General features: G+C 34.1%; 3 protein-coding genes across 7 annotated transcripts; all 3 read left to right on the top strand.

The window, feature by feature from the left end:
* Positions 1-14,091: 14,091 nt before the first annotated feature.
* On the top strand, positions 14,092-16,187 carry LOC103497126 (metal tolerance protein B). 3 transcript variants are annotated; one of them, XM_008459217.3, is made up of 2 exons: positions 14,092-14,195; positions 14,675-16,187. In XM_008459217.3, exon 2 carries the CDS (start codon positions 14,717-14,719, stop codon positions 15,887-15,889), a length of 1,173 nt encoding a protein of 390 aa, XP_008457439.2. In that variant the 5' UTR covers positions 14,092-14,195; positions 14,675-14,716; the 3' UTR covers positions 15,890-16,187. The 3 variants fall into 3 exon arrangements, with proteins under 3 accessions (XP_008457439.2, XP_008457438.2, XP_008457440.2); XM_008459216.3 differs by having other exon boundaries at positions 14,163-14,342; XM_008459218.3 differs by lacking the exon at positions 14,092-14,195 and adding an exon at positions 14,366-14,604.
* A 2,814-nt stretch (positions 16,188-19,001) lies between these two features.
* Positions 19,002-22,357, top strand: LOC103497125 (uncharacterized). Of its 2 annotated transcripts, none has more exons than XM_051080398.1 (4): positions 19,002-19,212; positions 19,396-19,501; positions 20,710-20,836; positions 21,791-22,357. In XM_051080398.1, the coding sequence occupies exons 1-3, from the start codon at positions 19,101-19,103 to the stop codon at positions 20,786-20,788; spliced, it is 297 nt and encodes a 98-aa protein (XP_050936355.1). In that variant the 5' UTR covers positions 19,002-19,100; the 3' UTR covers positions 20,789-20,836; positions 21,791-22,357. The 2 variants fall into 2 exon arrangements, with proteins under 2 accessions (XP_050936355.1, XP_008457437.1); XM_008459215.3 differs by lacking the exon at positions 21,791-22,357 and adding an exon at positions 20,961-21,100.
* Positions 22,358-22,377: 20 nt separating this feature from the next.
* Positions 22,378-25,761, top strand: LOC103497124 (protein THYLAKOID ASSEMBLY 8-like, chloroplastic). 2 transcript variants are annotated; one of them, XR_539336.3, is made up of 4 exons: positions 22,378-23,214; positions 23,946-24,336; positions 25,144-25,210; positions 25,441-25,761. XR_539336.3 is itself a non-coding variant. In XM_008459213.3 (3 exons), the coding sequence occupies exons 1-2, from the start codon at positions 22,837-22,839 to the stop codon at positions 24,333-24,335; spliced, it is 768 nt and encodes a 255-aa protein (XP_008457435.1). In that variant the 5' UTR covers positions 22,508-22,836; the 3' UTR covers position 24,336; positions 25,441-25,761. The 2 variants fall into 2 exon arrangements, 1 of the variants encoding a protein (XP_008457435.1); XM_008459213.3 differs by lacking the exon at positions 25,144-25,210 and having other exon boundaries at positions 22,508-23,214.
* Positions 25,762-25,816: the final 55 nt, after the last annotated feature.

Below are 25,816 nucleotides of genomic sequence, written 5' to 3'. Positions count from 1 at the left end.
TCTGCCTATCATTATCACACATCACACTCTGACCTCGTTTACCACTTCATAAATGGATTGTTTAGAGAGGTGGAAACACATTATTGAAAATATGAGCCTTGTTGAGATGTATGAAAGAATCGATAACGGAATCAAAATGGAACTTTGATGCATCAAAACGGTGGAAAAATGGGTTAGGATTGAAAACTATGCAAACAAAATAGGTTTGGGGTTACGTTGTTGAGTTCAAAGCGATTAATTCAAACGTGGTTGTTGGATTACATTACAATATAAACTCATCTTATTATTGTCTTTTAAATAGTTCTAAATAAAAATCGTTGTAATTGTAAGAGAATTCTATTATAATCGAAATGAATCTCAATCGCAAACATAATTGAATTGCTTTTGGTCACGTTTATTTAGAATTATGAATCTTTGACATTTGATGTTATTGTTGCTATTCGATCCAAATGGTAACGATAAAGCTAGTTGATCCAATGTAATTTGATTATTGACCTTTTCTTTTGCGATAAGATTGTTTTTGTTGATTACTGATCATGTGGTGAAGTTCAAGTTTCATTATTATATATAAATAAATTGGGTCAATTTCTCGTATTACCATTAAACAAAGTTAGTCGATAATTTATTGATAAATTTTAGGCAAATTATATATATATATATATATATATATATATATATATATATATATATAAAACACTCCTGAAATTTCAATCGTAAAAACTATGTTTCTTCGTTCGTTCGTAGTGTTGAGACTTGATGTTTGCCATAACAAGGGACATGCTTTTTACTGTAATTTGGTGTTGTTCTCCCCAGATGAAGTCTCTACTTTTGTAGTTGAATGTTACTTTGTAACTAATAAAATAATTTCTTTTGTTATGATTTTGATTCTTCCAACTCAGCTGTGAGCTTGTCTTTTTTTTTTTTTTTTTTCTTCTTCTTCTTCTTTTTCTTATTTGATGTTCACTTTGTGGTTGAGTTTCAACTCTTGTAATTTGGTCACATTTGTTTTCTATCCTTTCTTCAGGGTAAATCTCACTCTGCAACACATGCATTATCATGGATAAGGTTGACCTATAATATCTCTTCAAGAACTCTCGTTCTTAAAGAGATTTTGGATATATAATTTATGGAGGAGGGGGTGAAAAATCGCATTTGATCAAACCCTTTATAGGCCAAAGTGGCTATTGAATGGTAACCAAAAATCACATTTTGAATGTCTCCCATACAATTCCAACGTTAAAAAATGGGGTTATTGGATAAAAGAGATGAAGCATATTCGATATATAGTAAATTAGGATTTTCAATGCAAGCACATTGTCCAAACTGATGTAATCACATCAAGACAAATTCCTTCATATAACTCTTAAAAGCCCCGGTAGATCAAACCTACAAATTTAGTCCAAAAACTTTACACAATTCAAAAACCAGTGCTTGTATATTTTACTCATTTTAGGCTATCTAGAGTCATAATAACACATAAAATCTCTTACTTTCACTCCAAAATGTATATTATTATTATTATTATTATTATTTTAAAAATGATTAAAACTATTTTATACATAATAGAAAGGTGAGTCATGAGTATAATATAGACTATTGTTATTTTTTAGTAAGGTTTAGACTCATGTTCATCCAATTTAATATATATATTTGATTTTAGTATGTGGTTAGAAATAATTTGGGAAGCCATGAAATGGTTGTCATATTCAATTATTCCTTGTCCACATGGCATTTTAGTGTGAAGTTTGGTATTACATACCTTTTCAAATAAAATACCACCAACTCCATCCAATTAAACATCTTCTTTTTTCCTTTTTAAATTTGTATGGTTTTATAAATATTTTTTCATTTCCCTCTTTATTATTATTATTATTATTATTATTATTTAATTATATATCTAGCAAAATAATTGTAAATTAATTGAAAAAGTTAAAATTGGGTTCTTTTCATATACATGAATAAAAATGTTTATAAAAAAATATACCAAAATTTCACATTCTATTAATGATAAACACCGTAGATTTTTATTAATATGTATAAGTAACATCAATAGTAAAGGTGAACATAACCAAGTCGACAAAATCAAAGGTGATCGATTGGAGATAAGGAGAGGTATGATCAGTGTTAGTTTGGCAAAAATCAAAACTGATAACAATCTTATAAAAAAGTTCAAAGATTTAAATTGACCTAAATCGATAGATCAATAGTCGATTCGTATTCTTTCGTAGTTGGGATAAGTTTGAAAATTTATTAAATCAACTATAGTCAATTTGATCGAAAAATTGACTCCAATCGACTGATACTCACCACTAAGTGATAGATATTGACAGAAGTTCATATGAATATCTATGTATGGAATTTGAACTAAGGAAAAAAAAGATTTTATTCCAACTTTTAATTGTTCTCTTTTTCTTTTGTCAAAACAATTATGTTTCTTTTTTTTTATTATTATATATATATGTGTGTGTGTGTGTATAGATGGCATTATTTATTAAAAGTCTTATCCACTATACGTGTGTCTACACGCTGACTAGGCACCAGCTGGTTGCTCTTCAGTCTTTTTCTAAATTCCAAAGTTTTTTTTTTTTTTTCTAATTTTAAAAACCAACACATTTTATTTTACATTTTAAATCAATAAAAGAAAAATTTTAAAATAAAACTACCCAAAATTAAAACATTGGTGGAAAGTGGGTAGCATAACAATGATATTTAGATGGTGAAAGTAGAGTTTATTTATAACTGAAATTTACTTAAAATATAAATGGATGTACTTTCATTTTTGTTTCAATTTGGTCTTCTAATTTTAAAATAGAGCAATTTAATCCTTTAAAAATAAAAGAAAATGAAAATGAAGATACTATAATGATTATTTTTAAAAATTATATGGTTGAAAATAAATAAAGTTGAAATTACAAGACTTAATTGATTTATTTATTATTACTACTACTACTACTATTATTATTATTATTATTATTATTATTATTATTATTATTATTATGTATTAATTGGATTGATTTTCATTTGGTTGTCACACTTAAATAAGTGATTGGTGCCCCCATTTAGCTTTAAAATCCTAATGGGCTTTGGTTTTGGTGGGCCCTCCACTTTGAGCCCAACCCAAGGTCTTACATTTGTGCCCTCTCTCTCTCTCTCTCTCTCTCTCTCTCTCTCTCTCTCTCTCTCTCTCTCTCTCTCTTATTATAAGGTTTTCTTTTTTCTATTTTTAAAAGTTATGCCCAACACAACCTTATTCATAATCTTAGTCTTTGAAATTCAAGGTCTTCAAGTTCCCTACACAAACTCTTCCACTTTGACAACATAATTTTATGGCCAAAGTTGTTAGAAGATATCATCACAAGACCTTGCAACATTAGGTTAATAATGCAAATACTTTATTCATCTTTTTCTTACGATTTCTGATGTTTCTTTTCTTATTTTCTTTTACAGTGTATGAAGTTTCCATTTGGTGGACCATAATTTTTTTTTTTCGATTTTGAAATTTGTCAAGTATTTTTTATTTTATTCTAATTTCTAGATTATTCTGATTTTATTCCTGCAATTAAAGTATGAGTTTTTTTTTTTTTTTTTTTTTTTTGAAAAGATTCATTCAACTTATTCTATAAGACATACAATAACATAATATACGTGTTTATTAAATAAGCCCCTTCGATTTATTAGTACAACTTTTGATGAAAGTGACACACTTTCATCAAAATGCAATGGTTAGATTTATCAGCATTTCATCATAAACCCATTTGAGTGCATCATGCTTAATGAGGTACCTCTCCACTTAACTTTGTCATCTAATTAAGTTGACCACTTCAAGCTTGAGCACCACACAAAATCCCTGTCTTATACACACCCTTGCTTTTTCCTTCGATTAAGGCAACACCATTAATAGTGATACCCAGCAATTGCATTGTCAAATATGGCCCTTGCCAACAAAGAAACCACTTTGTCCCAACACTTCTGATGATACAAATTCATACTTTCAACTACATTTGGACTTTACTTAACATTTGAACCAGAAAAAAATTGAGAAAAATCCAGTGGGAAGTTTACCACTTTAATAATGGTCAAGTTAAAGAAGTAAAAAGAGTAGCAGTTCTAGGATTTGTGTGAGAAAATCAACTTGTTTTTCCTGAGTTATAGTGGAATATTTTTGTTTAAGATAAAACATCACCAAATTAAGGTAAAACAAAGCTAATTTATGGGTCAACGAGATCAAGACATGCATCAGGTATGTCCCATGTTTTGTAAGGTTAGTCACAACCTCATCTTATTAAAACAAAGCATAAGATGTTAACCTTAGGGTGCTGTTTTGATTCAAGTTAACTCATCTATTTTCCTGATTTAGCTTTAATGGAACTTCTCAACTATAAAATAGATAGAAGATAATAAACAAAACTTATAATATACTCAAAATTGGGAAATTGCCAAAAATAGGTTAAAAAAAGAGATTTAAATGAATTTTGGGACAAGTTTTCAAAAGAAAGACTTTTAGGACAATTTGGGTGTGAATGGACAAAAATGCCCTTCATTAAATTTCTATCGCTCTCTATTAATTTTTCGCCTACCCACGTTCGCTTTCCCTTCTCTTTCGCATAGAACACCTGAAGTAAAAAAAAAAAAAACATCTCCTTTCGTTGGCTTTTGAAATTTCCCGCTCTGCTCTTCGAAGATACTCCGACTGTTCGTCTGTCGTCGGTCCTCCAGTGCATTTCGTCGCTTCTCCTTTTCGAACCTAAGAATCAACTTTGACCGTGTTCTCTTATTTCAGTGAGTTTTATCTGTAACCCATTTTCAATATATTTGTTGGAATTTGTTCCTTTTTCTTCAGGCTTCAATCATGACATCGACTTCGATATCAACCGACGGACCCTTGTACAAGATTAATCCTTCCCATCATTTTTATTCCCTAGTAAGTTGTCTGTCTCATTTGGAAAAGACAACACATAATATTAAGGCCAAACTCAAACCCGATCAATTAGCCTTATTTAGGAAAACAAAGTTTGGGCACTTTTTGGACCTAAATATTGTCTTTAATGGGCCACTCATCCACTACTTACTGTTAAGGGAGGTGGAAGATGAAGGAAAGGATTCTATAAGTTTCTTACTAGGGGGCGTTGTTTGTACTTTCGGTAGGAGAGAGTTTAACATCATAACTGGAATATGGGGTCCTAAAGAGGACTATATTCAGTTGGTTGGGAATAGTCGACTGTTGGAGAAGTTTTTCAAAGACAAGGAGTGTGTTTATGTTAGCGACTTAGAGGATATATTTTTGGAATACGAGGGTGATGACGATGATATTGTGAAATTAGCTTTAGTCTACTTTATAGAGATATCTTTGTTGGGAAAAGATAGGCGAACCAAAGTGGACATTGGTTTTTTCAAGATTGCTGATGATTGGAATACATTTAATAATTATGATTGGGGTCGAATTGTTTTTGTACGCACGCTAAGTGCCTTGAAAAGAGCCTTGGACAAGCAATATGCCAAGGGAAAGAAGAAATCAACACAGACAAAGAAATATACTATCAATGGATTTCCGCACGCATTACAGGTATGTGACTTCTTACTTCTTACTTCAAAACTTTAAAACGATCGTTTAGTTATTTTAAACGATAGTTTAGTTATTTAAACTATCGTTTAGTTGTTTTAAACGATCGTTTAGTTGTTTTAAACGATCGTTTAGTTATGTTAAACGATCGTATAGTTGTTTTTTTAACGATCGTTTAGTTATGTTAAATGATCGTATAGTTGTTTTCAAACGATTGTATAACCACTTGTTTATATATCTATATATATCTTGTGGCACATCTAAACTTGTTTGTCAAATGTCGAATAGGTTTGGGTATATGAGTCTATACCAACCATCATTGGATGTGGTGTAGATAAAGTAAACGATCATGCCATACCACGAATGCTGAGGTGGGTGTGCCAACAATCACCAAAGTCCCAAACTATAAGCCAGGTGTTTGACTCGCCAATGGTAAGTAGCAAGCAATAGTAACTTACTTAAGGATCGCGTGATTTTGTGCTTATTTCTTTGTCCTAAATACATTTGCCTTTTTCTATTTGCAGTTTATAATTAAGGCGGTCATTGAGATGACACCTGAAGAGGAGCAGTTGAAAATTGCTTCAGGTGAACTTTTTGAAAACTTCCGCTCATCTACCATTATTCAGTCGAAGAATGGTGGTTCAAAAAGAGTAAGAGAAGTTGTTAATGATGAAGATGACTTCAAAAAGAGTAAGAAACAGAAGTCCAAGATTAAGATGAAAAAGGCTATTCGAAATCTCCAAGATCGAGTAGCGATTGTTGAAGGGCAACTTAATAGTATAAAATCAGATATTGACGAATTGAAGGGCATGATGTCAACCATATTGAAGCACATTGGACTTCAAAGAAAGGTTAGGAATGAAACTGTTAAGTGTATTGACGTTAGTTGTTTCATATTTGGTAATTACTCATACGTTAAGTTGCATGTTCTCGCTAATTCATTTTGAGGTTCCATAGGGTGACGAAGGGGACCAAAAGGTGTCTGAAGGCTTAGTAGATCATACATTAGAATGTAAAGAAGTGGATAATGCTAAGACCGAAGATGTTGACACAGGTGTTGTAGATTCTGATATGATCTGAGCAGATGTTGTGGGTGGATTACCTTGTTCATCTTCATCTTGCACCTCTTTATTTGCTATTTTACATAGCTTTCTTCTCTTTATTGGTTTTTCTTGTTCATCTTTATCAGGCACAGTTACTGGTTCTTTTTCAACCAAAGTAACTGCTTCATCATTTTTTTTAATCTCAACCTGTTTTTTTGTTGTTTCCTGCAATGTAATCGTATTAAACAAGTAACAAACTATTCATTCAAACGACTACAAATTTGTTGTGTATACATACCAGTTGAGATTCTTCATTTACAATTTGTACAGTTTGATCCAATGGAGCCAATTCACAAAGTGCAAGAGGTTGGCTCACAAATGGAAGGGTAGTAATCATTTGTGGCAGGTCTGTTTCTTTCTGAATTTGATGACTTAGACTATTCGATATATCTCTTATAGTCATTAGCAAGTCTGCATCCCTACCGTCTATGCTTATATCACTACCACATTCCTCTTGATGTTCCCTAAACAAAATGAGAAAAAACATGAGAATAAGAAAAAAAAAATACAATTGTTAGGTATTTATAAACTAGTAAACAATGAATGAAATGTTAACCTTTGGGTTTCCTCTTGATGTTCAGTATGTTGTTCTTCAGTAGGTTGTTGTTCAGTATGTTGTTCTTGAACAACATACTCATTGTCATTCTGATCAGTATGATCATTCCCTTGATTTTCAGTTTGATTCTAATAAACAAATAAAAACGAACATAAAATTAAAAAAATAATGTATTGTTAAACCATCGTGTATATAAAAGTAAACGATCGCGTAACTTTGATAAACGATCGTCTATCAAAGTTATACGATCGTGTAACTAATGTATTATGAAAACAAATTTTACCTGGACCAATCTCTCCAGCATCTGCTTCATTTCATACAGCTCCAATGACTGCTTTGTGATTGTGTCATCCATCCTACAGACTATAGAAGTCAGTGTGGATAAATTCTTACGAACTTCTTTTATTTCCTTCTTCAGTTTCTTGTAGGATTTTGAATGACTTTGTTCTTCTTTGTCATTGGACTTCTTTGATCTGAAATGTTTCTTCTTGGTGATTGGATGCATTTCAGACTCGTCAGCCACTGTTTGACTTTGTTCTCTTTGGGGTGACAGTTGTTCTCTTTGTGGAGATGAGTATGATTGCTCCAATGATTTGTTGTTCATTGCTCCAATGGATTCATCGTCCTCCATTTGCATGTTATCATCCCCTCGAATTCGACTCTCCATGAAAGCCTTCTCTTGGGTTGACATCTTGAGTTTAGGTTGAACAACAGTCTGCAATGTAATTGTATCAAACGATTGTGTAATTATATTAAACGATGACTAACAGGTTTTACTTACATTTTTGTTGTCGAATATGTTATTCTGCAGCATTTTGTAAGATGGAGCTTGTGTACAATTCCATCTCAATATCCTAGGGATTAGTCCCTTACTGTTTCTTGTGGCCAGGTGCTCATTTGCAGTTGAGAGTACTTCATAAGCCCACACCTACAACATTTAAACAAATATGTTAAACTTTGATGTTCAATTGGCATTTACTTAAAGTGTATGAACAAATAAAAATCACCTGAAAAGCAAGCACGTAGCCTTTGATGTTGTAGTATGACACTGCTTTGGAACTTCGTGTCTTCTTCAGCTCGTATGCTTCTTTTTTTCCTTGGAGACTTGTCTTTAAACTGTTGAGCAGACGAGTGTAGAAGAAAGTTGACCAATCGAAGCTTTTAAATGCTTCTTCATCATCAACTCTTCCCAAAATATCCATGTCAAACTGTGTTTTCTTATCCTTCCCGACCATCACAGTTTCTATAAAGACGGCCAAGGCGACCTTCACAGCATCGTCATCATTTGTAAACTCAAAATTCTTGAAAATTTCCTCAATTTCCAAGCATGTTATTAGTTTCTTATTTTCTGATCCGAATAGAAGACTTTGTAGGCGCTTGCTATCGCAATCTTTCTCCAATGGATTGTTTGTTGGCCACAATCCAGTTATGATGTTGAATTCCTTTTGGGTAAAATGGACGTTCTTCCCTAAAACTGAGAAACAGATTCCATCTGCGTTACCGTCTTCAGGTATCTGCCTCAGCAAGAAATGATGGATCAACTGGCCGTTGAAGACCATGTTCACATTCAGCAATGGACCAAAAATTGTTTTTTCGAACATTTGCAGCTGGTCCTTGGTCAGTTTATCCTTAATAAGACTGTCGATCTTGTGCACTTGGCATGACACAGTGGCAGGGAAATACTTGTCGCTAGGTACAGCCATCTTGAAATGATAGTTAATCGAAAAGTAATAAATTTAACAATCTGGAGAACTATATTGAAGACAGAAGTCGAATCCGAAACCCTAAACGCTTCACAATAATAATTTAAGAACACAATGATAGTTTTTGAAGACAGAAGTTGAAACGTTTGAAATATAAAGAAAGGAAAAGTGTAACGTTATAGTAGGAAAAGTTCGGGAAAATACCTTTTAACGTTGACGAAAAATATGGATTGAGACAAAAATGGTCTGAGAGAACAATGGACTGAGAGAAAACGAAGGTGAGTGATCAGTGCGGTTGTGTATTGCGTAGTGACGAAAAACGAACGAAGAAGGCGGAACGTATATATCGGTCGTTTTTACCAAAAGGGCAATATTGTAAATTCGCGTACTTTTTTTTGAAATGTTGAATCGCGGTTGTAAACAATTCGCGGGTGTCTTTCGTTGTTTCAAAAGATCGTTTAGTTTCTGTAAACGATCGTTTAGTTTTGTATAATCGATCGTTTAGTTAATTTCAAACGATCGATTGGTTGTTTTAAACGATCATTTAGTTTTGTTTGACCAATCGTTTAGTTTTGTTTAACTGATCGTTTAGTTAATTTCAAACGATCGATTGGTTGTTTTAAACGATCGTTTAGTTTTGGTTAACTGATCGTTTAGTTAATTTCAAACGATCGATTGGTTGTTTTAAACGATCGTTTAGTTTTGTTTGACCAATCGTTTAGTTTTGTTTAACTGATCGTTTAGTTTTTTTCAAACGATCGTTTGGTTGTTTTTACACGATGTTTTGCTTGTTTTTAATCAATCGTTTAGTTTTGTTTAACCTATCGTTTAGTTGTTTTCAAACGATCATTTGGTTGTTGTTAACCGATTGTTTAGTTATTTTTAAACGATCATTTAGATATTTTTAAACGAACATTTAGTTATTTTTAAACGATCCTAAAACCAGTTTTTGTGTTCTTAAATGAATAAGTCAATTGTTATTTTCGTCTTCTTCATCCATCTGGAAGCACAGAAAGTAAGAATGTTGGGACAAATCATTAAGAAAACACATCATTAACAAACATTCATTAATTAGTGTAATACTTAGTACATTGGTAGAGAAATTTCTAATCTTGTATGCTCGACTTGTCGGTATATGAAATTGGATTGGTACACGTTAATCTGTTGTGACCTATTTGTTTACACCGACCACACTTATGCAATTTCAGAGCTTCACCAACACTTGGAATCCTCTTTTTCTTCGGTCGACCAACTCTTTTGACTACTTTTGGAGGTAAAACAGTCATATGTACGTAGTCTTCGCTTGTCTTCCAATCTGACTGATTCCCAACTGGGTAGACGGCCTCCGCATATGCAGCCAACAAACATTCATTAGTGTAATAATTAGCACATAAACTATAAACATTTATATTACGATCCCGTGCTGCAGCAATGGCATGTGAGCATGGTAGTTGCTCAGCTTGAAACTCCTTGCAAGTGCATTCTTTAGTCTGAAGGTTTACGACCTCCTCCTTATCTAAATCTTTGACATGAAATTGGTAACAGTCAATTGGGTTGACCTTCATTGTCAAAGCTCCTTCTTGTTTCTTTTGAATAACTAACTCTGCCCATTTGGTCAATGTAGACGTCACTTTAATGCCTTCTTCTCGACGCTCCCAAAACCAACGTTGTAGCAAAGCTCGAACATTTTCAAGGAATGAAGCAATAGGCAAATCTCTAGGTTCTTTCAGTATAGAATTCATGGACTCTGCTATATTTGTTGTCATCATGTTATACCGTCTTCCTGGGCAGTGAACACGAGACCACCGTGCTATTCCAACATCATTTAAATATTTCCCTGAACCATTAGGAAATGCAAGAAGATGTCTCCACGCTTCTACAAACGTTGACTCACGATATGTTCTCGATGCATTATAAAACAAAGTAGCAACCGTGTCATTCTTATATTTATCATGCAAATTTTGACTCAAATGTTGGACATAAAGGCCGTGGAATGCAGAGGGGAAAACTGATGAAATACCCTTGGCGAAGCATGTTTTTCGATCTGTCACAAAGCCTAGATCAGGCACCTCCCCTATTGCACCTTTCAATTTTTCTAAGAACCACTGTATTGAGTCATCTGTTTCTCTATCAACTACTCCAAAGGCTAGAGGATAGATCTGATTGTTACCATCTAAACAAATGGCCACTATCAACTGACCCCGATATTTGTTCTTAAGAAATGTTCCGTCCATGACTATGACCGGTCTAATGCAATTTAAGAATCCTCTAACACATGCACCAACAGCCATAAAAAGATATTTAAAGAAACGATCATCTTCGAGTTCCATGTGAAATATTGTACCTGGATTTGTAAATTTGAGTGCTTCACCATATCTACGCAAAAGATTATATGACTCTTCAGGAGACCCTCGCACTCGTTCATATGCATTTTCTCTGGCACACCATGCTTTCTCATAACTCATATTTATGCCATAGTCTTGCCTCATGTCTTCTATGATATCACGTGGTTTGTATATGCGACCGGGTCCCTTGAATTTGGACTTTATTAATTCTCCAACAACCCAAGATTTTGCTTGCCTATGGTCACGATTCAAAAACTCAAGAGAACATGAATGAACTTTCACATACTTTTTAATCTTGAATATATTTGAATCCTTTAGTCTAACCGCTCGCAATCTCCAACCACACTTGTTGTCGATGCATCTAACGAAAAGCACCTCTTTTGTAGACTTTTTTACTACAAACTGAAAAAAAAAAATTCATTGCCAACACACTTAATCTCATTGACAAATCTCTCTTGCAAAAAAAGATTTGTCCTAAATCCAACTCTTCACTTGTAGAGCTTTCTTCCGACCAGCCACTTCCTTTTGTCTTCAACTTCCGACTAGAGGAGCTGTAGTCAACTTTACCTTTTCCTTTGCAATCTTTTGTAGGAGCATCTCTTTGTTCTGGGATGTCAAACAATTCATTGTACATCTCAACTGACTCCCATGTAAAAGTATCATCTATTGAATGATATGACTCATATGATTCCCATATAGCCGAATTGGTCCCTATCATGTTATCACACAAGCCAACCTGAACTTCACCAATATCAACTTCATTCTCATCTAATGTATCCATTCCAATTGGAGGAGGATGAGGGTTTAAATTTTGAACTTGGTTGCTCCCAGTTACTGAATTGTAATCTTTGTTTAACACTTTCATGCTTCGATTGCTTGTAGGCTCAAAAGATAGGTATAGGGGGACCTCCAATGGATTTTCACTAAGAATATAAAACTTCAAATCACGGTCATTGCTTAACTCAAATGGAGGAGCTTCCTTTTCCCCTTTGATCTCATATATACATCTTATCTTTATGTCGAACTTTGTAGGGTCAACTTCTGCAAGGTCATATAGTTCAGACTGTAAATCTTTGTGTGTTATTTCTTTAGGGACAACAATGCCTTTTAACACTCCTCCTTCATATTTTCTTCGTCCCTCATCCCATTCACCACCGTGACGCACTAAAATCCGAACATGTGCCATCCTTAAACTACCTTAAGTAGTTTTGTATCTTCAAAAATTGATTTGAACTTAAGAACCTACAAGATGTGTGCAAGATGTAAAGAAATAAAAAAAATAACTGCAAGATGTGTGCGGGCCTAAGAAAGTTACTAAACATGCAAAGAATAGATCTACATGGATTAGGAGGTGTACCAATTTGATTTTGAAATAAATAGTGGAAGTTTGGAACGTGCGAGATGTGTGCGAGATACGTGCGAGATAAAGCATGAGGGCCTAAGAGAGTTACTAAACATGCAAAGAATAGCTTTAAATGGATTAGGAGGTGTACCAATTTGATTTTGAAATAAATAGTGGAAGTTTGGAACGTGCGAGATGTGTGCGAGATACGTGCGAGATACGTGCGAGATAAAGCATGAGGGCCTAAGAGAGTTACTAAACATGCAAAGAATAGCTTTAAATGGATTAGGAGGTGTACCAAGTTGATTTTGAAATAAATAGTGAAAGTTTGGAACGTGCGAGATACGTGCGAGATAAAGCATGAGGGCCTAAGAGAGTTACTAAACATGCAAAGAATAGCTCTAAATGGATTAGGAGGTGTACCAAGTTGATTTTGAAATAAATAGTGAAAGTTTGGAACGTGCGAGATACGTGCGAGATAGGTGCGAGATAAAAAAAAAATACGTGCGAGATAAAAAAAAACCTTCATTCCTTCTATTCCTATTGCTTACTCCTCCTCTATTTGATCCAACTAAATCCTCATCCTCTAGTTCAATTCATTTTTCACTACCCATTGAACTTTCTAAGAACCTAAAACCAAACTTTGACTAAACTAATTTACGGCAAATAAGTCCAATTTCAAAAACCAGACAATTACGGATGAAAATAGCACCAAATACCCCAACCAAACATTTACTTACAGCAGATAAATTGAAAATCGGTTAGACATGAAACTCACCTAAATAAGAGAAAACGCTCGAAGTTGATTGAATGGTCTGAATAGGAGCGACGAAATGCACTGGACAACGACCGACGAAGGGCAAGCGACGAAGGGCAAACGACGATGGGCAAGCGACGATGGGCAAGTGACGATGGGCAAGAGACGATGGCCGGAGTAGGTTCAGGTGTTCTACACGAAAGAAAAGAGAAGGGAAAGGGAACTATACGCGAAAGAGAAGGAATCAATCGTGGAGAGAAGGGAAAGCAAACGTGGAAGAGGGAAAGGAAAGGAAGGGCATTTTTGTCCATTCACACCCAAATTGTCCTAAAAGCCTTTCTTTTGAAAACTTGTCCCAAAATTCATTTAAATCTCTTTTTTTAACCTATTTTTGGCAATTTCCCCTCAAAATTTTGTTATCTTACTAATATATCATTTTCAATAAAACTTATCCCACTAACCGCCCCATGACATTAAATTTATTCTTATTCTTTATGGACCCAAAACGACGTGCAAATGTGGTCGCCCTGTCGTCAACTAATATTTTATGTCGTTTCGGCGTTGACGAACTTTGAACGATATGTCGTTTTCATTAACAATATTTCAATAATTATAATAATAAACCAAACGACAGGTCGTCAAAGTCACGCGCCAATAATTCGAGCAAAGGATTCACAATCGCTTGAAAAAGTGCGTGAGAAAGGGATTCCCTTTTCAGTAGTTGGCCGGCAACGAAACGCAACGATCAAAATTATTATAATTTCTTTCCTTTCTTTCCTCCTTCAAATTAACGACGAATCGTTCAAGGCAACAAATAAAAAAGGATTTGGTAGGTTCCCCATTTTCTACCAAATCTGTAAATTCTTTGAAATTTTATCCCTTTTGAATCAAACCCAAAATTTCCTTTTTTTTCCCTCTTCGATCGCACTTCCCTTTCGTTTCGTTTACCCTTTTTAGGATTTTGATTCTTTGTTAGGTAATGAATTTGTTTTGCTGTATTGCTCTGTAACTTTCCTTTTTATGAATTCGTCTGTTTCCTTTTTGTAATGGGTCGTGGTTATTTTTGTAGAAATCGATATCCTGGACCTCTTTCTTCTTGTTGATTATATGTTTAAATTGTGTATTGTATCTATTCCTTGTTCATTAGTTCGTTTTGGGGTTGGTCGACCCAGAATAGCGATTGTTGCATATTTTCTTGGAGGGGCTTGGTTTTTTGAACCTTTGCACATTTTTGAATTGTTAGTTCTTTCTTCTTGAGATATTCTTATGTAGGTTAATGAATCTTACTTTTGATTCTTCTTTTTGCAGGTTCTTTCATATTGATTTATATATATTGGATAGATTAAGGAAATGGCGGAGGAGGAAGTTCTTATTTTGAAGACAGAACACTGGGATGAAGTTAAGATGCCAATAGTTGCTAAGAAGAGGAATGTTGTTATTCCCACTTCCTCAGAAGTTAAATGTTGCAATTCTGGCTGTGCTTTTTCCAGATTAGAACATAGTAATTTGGAGTCATTAAAACGTTCTAAATCAGCTATGAAGCTTGGTGGAATGATATTGTTTTATACCATAGCTATAGTAGTGGAGATTATTGGTGGTTTTAGAGCTAATAGTCTTTCTGTAATGACAGATGCAGCTCACTTGCTCAGTGATGTTGCTGGTTTCTCTGTTTCCCTCTTTGCAGTATGGGTTTCGGGTTGGGAGGTGACACCGCAACACTCGTTTGGGTATAACCGTCTTGAAGTTTTAGGTGCCCTTGTGTCTGTACAACTTATATGGCTGATTTCTGGGGTATTAATCTACGAGGCGATCGACCGGATTCTTGCACAAAAGACTAAGGTGGATGGTTTCCTTATGTTTGCCGTCGCAGCTTTTGGATTCATTCTTAACTTGTTTATGGTTATTTGGCTTGGCCATAGCCACCACCACCATCACTCTCATTCATCTCATTGTTGTCATCATGATCATCACTCTCATTCTCATTCTGATCAGAATCACTTGGGTCATGAGTCTGACCATGAAAAAGAGGAGATTTACACATTAACCAAACTAGAAGGTGCTTCTTTGGGATCAAAGGACAATAGTTCAACGTTGAACATAAATCTCCAAGGTGCTTACCTTCATGTGATAACTGATATGATTCAATCTATTGGTGTGATGATTGCTGGATTCGTTCTTTGGTTTAAACCCGAGTGGATCGTCGTCGATTTAATCTGCACTCTTGTATTTTCTGTTCTTGCTTTAGCCACTACTTTCTCTATGCTTAGACATATAGCGGTTATACTGATGGAAGGAACACCTAGGGAGGTCCATATTGAGAGCTTAGAAAATGACATCAAGAACATAAAAGGAGTCCATGATTTGCATGACTTGCACATTTGGTCCATAACGGTTGGAAAAGTCGTGTTGTCGTGCCATGTTGTTGCTGAAGCCGGAGTTTGTTCTAGGGAGCTAATTTTGAAGATTAAAAGCCATTGTGAAAAGAGATACAATATAGTCCATACCACCATACAAGTTGAGTAAGGAGAAAGGGGGAAATAAGCAAAAGAAAGGGAATGTAACAAACTGTACTTGTTGCCTTGGTATAATTGAGTTATCATTCAGGTGGCATAACATCTACTCTTCTTCGAGTTCAAGAGTTCAACAATATGTGATGTGAGGAACTTGAATTTCTTATCTTTTGGCCGGGAGTAGATTATTTTTATGCTCGTGTTGACAACCTCTGTTATTTCTTGAGCATTAGAAAAGTTGACATTGACATGTTTTTAGGTTTGTACCAAGAGTTTTATACACGAATGGACATTCATTTATTTGTTCATTATTCTTGAAGTTCCAAGCACCAATTATAATTGTTCTATGGATGAACTTTCTGATCTCACATCCCCACAAATTTCTGAAGTTTGATAAAATTCACTATGGGCTTATGATCTGATAAATGTCTCTAAAACATTGAAACCAATGTATGATATCTTTAAAGGAGTAAAATACACTTGAGAGGTTTGAACTCAGAAAACTTTTTTCTTTCATTGGGATTATAATTTAATTTCTATTTGGAATTTAGTTTTAAAAGTATCATGTTGCTTGATTTATAAGTAGTCCTTAGAAAGTTTGAAATTTGTTCCAAAATGGTCTCCAGTAGAGTTGATGTTAGATGACTTGATATAGATTGTTGGTATGGAGATAACATGTGTTTTCTAAATTTTGATGGTACCAAATTTTTAAATGGTTTCAAATCATATATTTCTCGGAATAGAAACTTTTAAATATTGAATTTAACTCTTACGAATTACAGCAAAAATCATCTCATAACAGTTGAAATAGTTTTCCTTGATCCTTCACAACTGAAATGAACTTTGAGAGTAGAACAAAAGTTCAACTTTTTTCTTTTATTAATTGTATGTCCAAACTATCCTCTTTTGAACTTTTTTCAATGGAATCTCAACCATATCAAAATTGTATATAATCTTTTTTCGATTCTTACTTAATATTTCCTAAAATTCAACTTTCTAAAACAAATATCATACATCAATCATCAAAACTCTTAAATTTACTTGGGAAGTCATCTAACATCCTTATGAACTACTTTTTCATTTAAGATAATGGTGGAAACAAAAAGATTTGAAAAAAAATATTTAAAAATTCATATAAAAGTAAAGTCTGAAAATTTGAAAAAGATTTATGTAAGATTTGGTTTAAGATTTCGGAAATGATGACCAAAATGAAAGGAAAAAAAAAAAAAGTTTGGATATACAATAAAAAGAGTTTAAATTTGAGAAATGAAATTGGTTTAGAGATATTTATGACTTTCCAACTTTTACAAACATTTTGTCAACATTTACATTTAATGGTCTAAAAAAAAAATAAAAATCATATACTGGTTGGTGTCAATTTCATTTCATCTCTTCATTAGTCAACTTCATTGTGTCATCTTTTGTTTGTGATAAAAATAGATGCTCAAGCCAAATTGGTGTTTGACAAAGCTGAAATTTCTTGTAGTAATCACTAATTAAATTATGTGCTGATTGCTTTTTTTTAGGTTTTTAAAGTTTAGGGTTAAAAGAAAATGTTCTATTTTTCAAGTTGTATAGAAGATTGGATCCCTTAAAATATTTATCCCAATGTGAAATTTGTTCTTTTTATAGTTTTTGGTTTAAAACCTTTACACCTTAATTTTTCAAAAGAAATTATTTTTAAAATTATTCGTAATAGTTTTTGAAACTCTCTTTTAAAAGAAATTTTTTCTCTTGGTTTTTTTCTCTCTTTCAATTCCAAGAAAGAATATATTCTCTCTTTTTGGTTTATTACTATCATTTTGGAATGAAGAGTGGAATAAAATCTATATGTATTGATATTATATTTTTGTATGGAGCCAAAAGTGTAGAAGAAAAGACAAAGGTAAAAGAATAAACATTATGGAGGAAAAAAGGGGAATATTGAACAAAACAAAAAAAAGTTAAAAGAAGAAAAATGAAAATGTGTGATACTCTTTGCCATTTCAAAAGAAAACCTCATCTCTCTCGATATAAAAATTTAATCTCTCTATGTTTGGGGACAAAGATACTCAAAATTCATTCTAGATTTTGAAATGGGTTCTTTTCCTTTTTAAAATAATATTATTTTTTAGGTAGAAACAAACAACACTGAAAATATCAAGATTTAATTTTTATTTCTTTTTAAATTTTTTATGCTTCACTTTTCGTCCATATAACTTCTACAAATCTTGAATTTAGTCTTTCAAAGTTTATAATTATTTTTATTTATGAAGAAATGATTTCACACCATTAAATCATAATGAGATTTGGTTTTTTTTTTTTTTACTAGATTTCAGGTTTTCCTTTAGACTTTGATTTTGAAGCATTATTGTAATTACTCAATAGGTAAAATTTTACTTAGTTGGTCCCCTTTTTGTTAGTAGGGGTGTTTTGATGCGCTTGTATTGTTTCATTCTTTCTCAATGAAAACGGTGGTTCATAAAGAGGAAAAAAATGTTGAAATCATAAGAGTTAATATCTTTATTTAAAGGAAAGACCAACAAAGAAGGGACGACTCATTCCTGTCTCCATTTTTATGAATGAAATGTTAATAGGAACTACATTTTAAGATCTATGAGAAGTGCAAGGACTAAAATGGACTTTGAAAGTATATTAAACAAAACACAAAAAACATTAACCAAACTATTATTTTTCATGTTTAGAATCTTTTGATAACCCTATCACTATGAATGTGAGAGAATTTCATGTCACTTTTGTCGTTCTCCAAATAATAATAACCCTAAACTCTTACAACTTTACACATAAAACACAAATTTACTTACTCTAATATATTAACTCTCCTTAGTGAATTTTAAAGAATCCAAAAGCTCAAAATAAGGACGAGTATTAGTTGGTCAAAGTCAATTTTCCGACCAAACTGTCACTAAACAAACTATAGTCGGTTAAGTAAATTCAAACCAAATCCGACCATGAAAGATTACAAACCAACAATCAACGACTTCGATTCGATCGTTCACCCCAAATTTGTAATTATAAAAATTCAAAGACAAAGAAGACAAATACGTAAAAGTTGAGGGACTAAAAGGCGTAATTTACCCTTTTTGATGACTTAGACTACAATTTAGCTAAAAGTTTGTTGTGAATGTGAATGTGAATGTGATGTCAAAGAAGACCAAAACAAGAATCGAAAGCTTTCTCTTCAAAGGGAGAGGGAACAAGAATCTCTCTCAAGTACGAGCGAAATGAAGAAGGAAGACACTGTCAAATTGATCAGCGCTGAGGGTTTCGAGTTCGTGATTCACAAGGATGCTGCCATGGTTTCTCAAACGATTCGAAATATGCTTACTTCCCCAGGTTTCCCTTTTTCATTCTCACTTTCTGTACATCAATCCATTTTTTGAGGCATACGATCTCATTTTCTTCAATTCTTGTTTATGTATGATGAATTTGGTGAAATTTTGGAATAATGGGTGTTTTATTTTTTATTTTTTTTCCATGTTTAGGGCTTTGTTTTACTGCTTTCGTTTTCATGTATAGGAAATTTTGCTGAATCGCAGCATAGAGAAGTGACTTTTCCTGAGATTAGTACCACCATTCTCGAGAAAATTTGCCAATATTTTCACTGGAATCTTCAATTCGCCAGGTTTTCATTTCCTCTTTATTGTGTCTAATTTTCTCTGTTTCTGATTAATCTGAGATGAATTGCCTTACTTTCTGGTTATTTTGCTTAAACTGGCCATATTTTGATGGTTACTATTTGAAAATGTATATTGTTTACTGAAAATTTTGATGCTTAAGGTATGTTTTAATAGACTTTCTAAGTGCTTAAAAGAGTGCTTTTAGGCGTAAAGAAAATAATCCTTTCAAGCAACAAATAGTCCTTAGTTTCTCAACCTACCTCACAAATTAGTTCTAAAAAAGATATGAGTTATGGATGTTATTGTAGTTCTTGCCACCATTCTTGTCCATGATCTTGGTCCTCTGAATTTAATTTTTGGAATGGCTTGTTAATGGAGGACCGAGTCTTCTTCATTCTTCGAAAATAGAAAACTGGTGTGGTGCAGGACATCTAGTTCTGCCTTTTTCCCTGTGCAGATTGATCTTGTTAGTCTGAAATTTTAGATTCGTATATGGAATAAAAAAGAGAAATCTTCTGAGGAACTAGATTGGATAGAAAACTGCAGCGCTGTTTAATCCAGATTAATTTGTCCCGTCACCATCCATGTTTCTATAGTTACATACTTTTTGTCGTTTCTTCTGTAAGAGAGGTGTTGTAGGCATGCTGATAAGGACATGCCTCCTAGGTTATAATTTACCTCTCACACCCATGTGAAATATTATTCATAAATGCGTATACAGAATTGAGACGGAGTAAGCTCTTCTCACTATTTTGTAACTTGTAACTTCCCAAAGTGTTGTTGTGGCATGTGGGAGAGTGACAAATTCTGTAGAAAGTTTTGAACGACAAGCCTCCTGGACTCTCTCACGCCCATTTAAATCATTATTCATCCATATGTATACAGAATTAGGCTAGAGTAAGCTCTTCTCATTAATGCAACTTGCCAGTGTTTCTATGGCATGTGGGGGAGTGCATACTTATGGATTTAGGTAAATATTGTACAAAGTTTTGGATGGACGAGTGGGTAAATGTTTTGGTCATTTGCTCGTTGTCGGACAACAGATGAAATTAAACTTTCACTTATGTACTTCTTATTTTCTGGCAATCTTAAGGGGAGTTAACTGATTAAAGATTATGTTGTTAATACTTATGTGTACTCCTCTTTATCTAGTTCGTTTTGTTTCATTCTTTAACTCCATTGTCACCGACATTGATATCTTCCTTTTTGTCAGCGGGAAAGAGACTGAGTTCCCTATTGAACCTGAATTGACTCTTGAGTTGATGATGGCTGCCAACTATCTCCATACATGAAATATGTAGCCTCTATGCACTCTTCCACCCATTTGACATTGTAATCAGGTGGCAATTTTATGTGATAGAAATAGATTTCCTTGACTAATAGATTGTCAGTAAAGTTCATAACAGTACTACCCTTGTCCTTTTTTTTCTTTTTCTTTTTGTTTTTTTGGTTTGGGGGGGTCAGGAATTCATACTTGTGGATGACATTGTTGTTTCATTTCACTCATTGGAACTCCCTGTCAACTATTGAGCTCTGGAATTCACTCCATGTCATTACATTACTCTAGGGATAAATGTTCTCCGCATTTTTTTGTGCTTGGACTATCTTTTAACTTCTCAAGTTCTTAGATCATCAATTGTAGCTGGGGATTAAAGAATCTATCTATTGAGTACTTAGCCAGCTTCTAGTATACACTTAAAAGCATCTATGTTTTCATAATGTTTTTGTTTTAAGGAGATATTGTTTCATGAATCATCAGAAATTACATTTTGGTAAAGTCATGTGTTGTAGGACTGTATATATCAACTAACAAACTTTACGGAGTCAAATCACTATTATTTCTTTCTAAGAATATTCATTATATAATATTATATTTGCATGAATGATATGCCAATAATTTGACATGTGAACATGTGAAAATGTGAACTGACATGCTAATGAAAATTTAGTTCCTTTTAAAATTGCACGTGTGTCTTTTTTAGTTTAAACATATGCTAGGGATTAAAATTTCTAACATTTTGATTGGGAATGTATTTTAATGTGAGTTGAGTTATATGTTCCTATTAACTTAGAAAAAAGTACATATTAATTACTACTTTGATTAAATGTTTGTTTTAGTTTTGACATCTGTATGAAATCTTCATAGGCAAAGATTTTGTTAAGTTTCCAAAATAAATAAATAAAAATAAAAATAAAAACATCTAAAAATTAGAGATTTAAATTTTTTTAGAGAAATTGGATTTTGATTGATAGATTACATTTGATTTCACCCTTTTAAAATGGGAAATTTGTAGGGATGATCTAAAATTTGGATTCAAAATGCCAAATGACTTGAATAAAAAGAAATTGAATGACATTTTGTTGACCAAATTTGGGTGAAACTATCAAGATAAACTTGTGCATGAGGAAAGCTGTATCTTGTTCTTATTGAATGTCCGTTTGTGAACACGATTGAACACGATATCACTGAAGAACGGAATGGGAGAGGATTGTTGATTTCGGATAGATTTGAATAATGGAACGGAGGAGGGTCATCAATCTCGATCATATAAGAAGAGGAACTTTGATTTCAGCCAGATGTGATCGAGGAATAGAAGAACAGATGATAGTCGTCGAAATCATGGAATGCAGATCACATTTCATCATTTCATCAAAGAATAATAAAGAAATCAAGTTGGAGTTAGAGAAGAAAAGGAAATCACACTGAAGAAGAAGAAAAGAGAGAAATGACAAATTTATAACTTCACTCGTCGATAACGTCTCATGTGTTATTTTTCTAAAAGAAAAACTAGACCCATTGTCATTTTAGCCCAAAAACAGGCCCTGAAATAGATTTAAAGAAAGAAAGAAAGAAAGAAAAAGGAAAAGCCTCTTTGGCTCCTTCTCACGCCTATTTTCCTTCTCCTCTTCCAACTCATTGCGCCGCCGTCACTACCAACTCTCTCCACCGTTTTGTTTGCTCCTTCTCCTTCGTCTCCGTATATATCTCTACGCCGCAGTCGTACGCCGGAAATATCCCCTTTCATCCCTCTCTGCTTCAACTGCTCCGGCACTCGCGACTGCCCAACCTTTTTCTACTCGTCGCTCACTACCCACCGGATTCTTCCGCCAAAGACGAAAACCGCACTCTATCTTCAGCAGCCCCTCCCTCCTTCAGTCGCTCAGTTCGCAGGGATAAGTCTTTGCCCATCTTCATTTTCTTTCTTCGAGTCACCAATTTGTAAACAAGATACCACCTGGTTCTGATGCCTCTCATAAATTACAAAACCCTCTCTGCTCTCCTCCTCTCCTTCCTGAAGAATCTCCTCATTCCACTTTGAATTCAGGTTGCAATAATCAGATGGCAATTCGGTGGTTTTCCAGGTCGAAATTGCCCATTTTTGCTTTGGTATTCCTACGGGGTTTAACGAGGAGACCAATTAGAGATGTCCCATTACCAGTTACATCGACGATTACTGGTTTTCAGCCGGATTCGAGCCGACCCATATGGGGATTCCGGCTATATCACGACGGGAGGCCTCGGGGACCCCTTTGGAGAAGCCGGAAAGCAATTGGTAAAGAAGCACTTTTCGTTATTCAGGGATTGAAGAGATTCAAGGAAGATGAAGAGAAACTCGGAAAGTTCATGAAGAGTCATGTTTCAAGGCTCTTGAAATTGGATATGCTTGCTGTGCTTGGTGAACTTGAGCGGCAGGAGGAGGTTGCTTTAGCTGTCAAGGTTTATTTCCATTTCCTTTTCTTCAATATGTTCTGTCGTTTTTGTTGCTCTTTCTGGATCTTCACGTTCATTTTAGATTTTACGTAATGGGTCGTCTCAGAAATTGATAATGGGCTTCTGTACATTACACATAATATCGCTGTCTTGCTCTTGTTTGTTGTCACTGCAACTTCTTTATCTTGTTAGTTGATACTGTGAGTTTTCTTCTTAACTGTTATGTTATTGATGGTTAGTTCCTTTATTTGAATTACTTTACTACTGCTGCATGTGAGGTTCTATTCTGTTCTTCAATTTGGAAAATTATGTTTCTCAGCTTCTAGCTTCCTTGGTATGAATTTGATGTTCTTGACTTTTTCCCTGCCTCCTTTCATGGAGTTCTTGTGCAATTTTTTTTAAGTTTCAACTATTTCCTTCTTTATTCATGGTAGTAATTGAAGAATGCTTAAGGGAGGTCGTAGAGGAAGTAAACTCGTGAATTGGGGTTCCTTTAAATGATATTGTTATTTTCGCACTTTGTCTTAATAGTTTAGCTTGATTTATGTCGATGTTGCTCTTGCATTCAAAATTATTTCTTCCTTTTGAATGATTAAAGATCTCAAATATGAAATCTAGTTCATTTTAGTTGCGTATGGAAACATTTTCTTTTACATTCTTTTTATCTCCAACTCGAGATTGAATTGATTTTACTTCATTAGTTTCTGGGAATCTTACATGCTTGTTGAAATTCCCAGATATTTAGGTTGATTCGGAAGCAAGACTGGTACAAGCCTGATGTTTATATATATAAAGACTTGATTATTGCATTAGCTAGAAGTAAAAAGATGGATGACGCAATGAAATTATGGGAAAGCATGAGAGAGGAAAATTTATTCCCCGACTCTCAAACGTATACTGAAGTCATCAGAGGTTTCTTGAGATATGGATCTCCTTCTGATGCAATGAACGTATATGAGGATATGAAGAAGTCTCCAGAGCCACCAGACGAGTTGCCATTTAGAATTTTATTGAAAGGCCTTTTGCCACACCCCCTTTTGAGAAACAGAGTAAAGCAAGACTTTGAGGAGCTCTTTCCTGACCAGCATGTGTTCGATCCCCCAGAAGAGATATTCAGCCTACGTTGAGGTATGTTTTATGCAATTCTTTTTTCCCCTTTAGCTCTTTCTTCTCAATTAATGTTGATTTTTTTTCTTGTATTCTGAAGGTTGGTAACTTGGTACCAGTACCACTTAATAGGCAGTAATAGTAGGCCATTTGCCATTATATGCTTCCTTGTGACATTTAATATCTTATGACTTTTTACATACCAAATATTTTTCACTTTTTTGAAGAAATAAGAAACGACCAAAGCGTGCCTGTGAGTAAAATTAGCTTGGGAAACCCAGAGAAGGTAGGATAAGAGTCGGTCAGATATAAAACGAGTCTCATGTGGATAGTAGTTGAGTTGGAGCCAAGAATGCTCTTAGTCTTAGGAATTAGGATACTCTTGTCTTGGATCTCTTGGGAAGAGGATCAATTGAGTCGTGTTGTCCTTGTGTTTAGAACTTGATACTATCCTCTTCCAGCCCTTCAAATGAAATGCAGCAAAACTGAAGGAAGGAAAATTCATAGATCAACCCCATTGTCTCCGCTCTATGGAAACTACATACTACAAGATCACCCGGTGTATGTCTTCAATTTATAGGTTATGAACCAAACATAGAGTTCTATTCGACTGGTGAGGAGCTTATCCTTCACCCTCCCTTTCGTGTTCAGGGGCGTTTTCTTGTAACAGACTGGGGTACATGCTATTTTGTTGGGGATTTGTGGAGTGAGACAATAGAGTGTTCAAAGGGCAGGATAGTTTTTAAAACGATATTTAGTCCCTCATTAGATTCTCTTTTTCTAAACTCTTTGTAAGTTGTAACTATTTGCCTGATCATATTGCTCTAGGCTGGAGCCCTTGCTTGTAGCTTGGCGTGTATTCTGCTGTTTATTCATGATGAAAAGATGAAAAGTGGTATGCATTGGTTGTCCACTCTTTTGTTGGTTTAGTAGATTCTTTTGGCAATGTAGAGTTCTATTAAATGTAAAAAGTGTTTTAACAATAACAAATCGACCTTTAGCCCTTTATCTTGCATGGTCTTGTTTTCAAGTACTTCATTGGCCCTGAATTCATCGTAATATGCTATACATCTGATCTTTCTCTTTTTCTCTTTTTAAATTATGTTGTATTACGCTTCATTTCAGTGAATTAACATGACGGTTTGTCAACGAACATTATTCCGGTTTCTTGATCTTATCCCTGCTGAATCTGAAAACAACCAAGTGTGTGAAGCTTGACGATATGAAGCTGCAAGGAGATGGAGTTGTTATTGATAACATTTCTCTGGATCTATGACGACTTGGGATTCAGAGAAGGGAAGGAAACGGTGAAAATACCAAAACTTGAATCAAATGTTGGTGTTCATTTCTGTTTTTAGAGAGTGCAGTTTGTTGAGGGATCATTGCCCAGAAATTTTCTATTTAACCGACGAATCTGAATGCCACAAAGAAATTCATATGTCTAAATTATCCTTCCAGCTTTTGAAATCTTAATTTACTCTTTTTCAAGTTTATTAAATTG

The sequence above is a fragment of the Cucumis melo genome, chromosome 12 (genome assembly GCF_025177605.1).
Source record: "Cucumis melo cultivar AY chromosome 12, USDA_Cmelo_AY_1.0, whole genome shotgun sequence".
Lineage (NCBI taxonomy): Eukaryota > Viridiplantae > Streptophyta > Magnoliopsida > Cucurbitales > Cucurbitaceae > Cucumis > Cucumis melo.
Note: the sequence above shows the minus strand (reverse complement) of the source record. Positions and strands in the feature narration are given on the sequence as shown.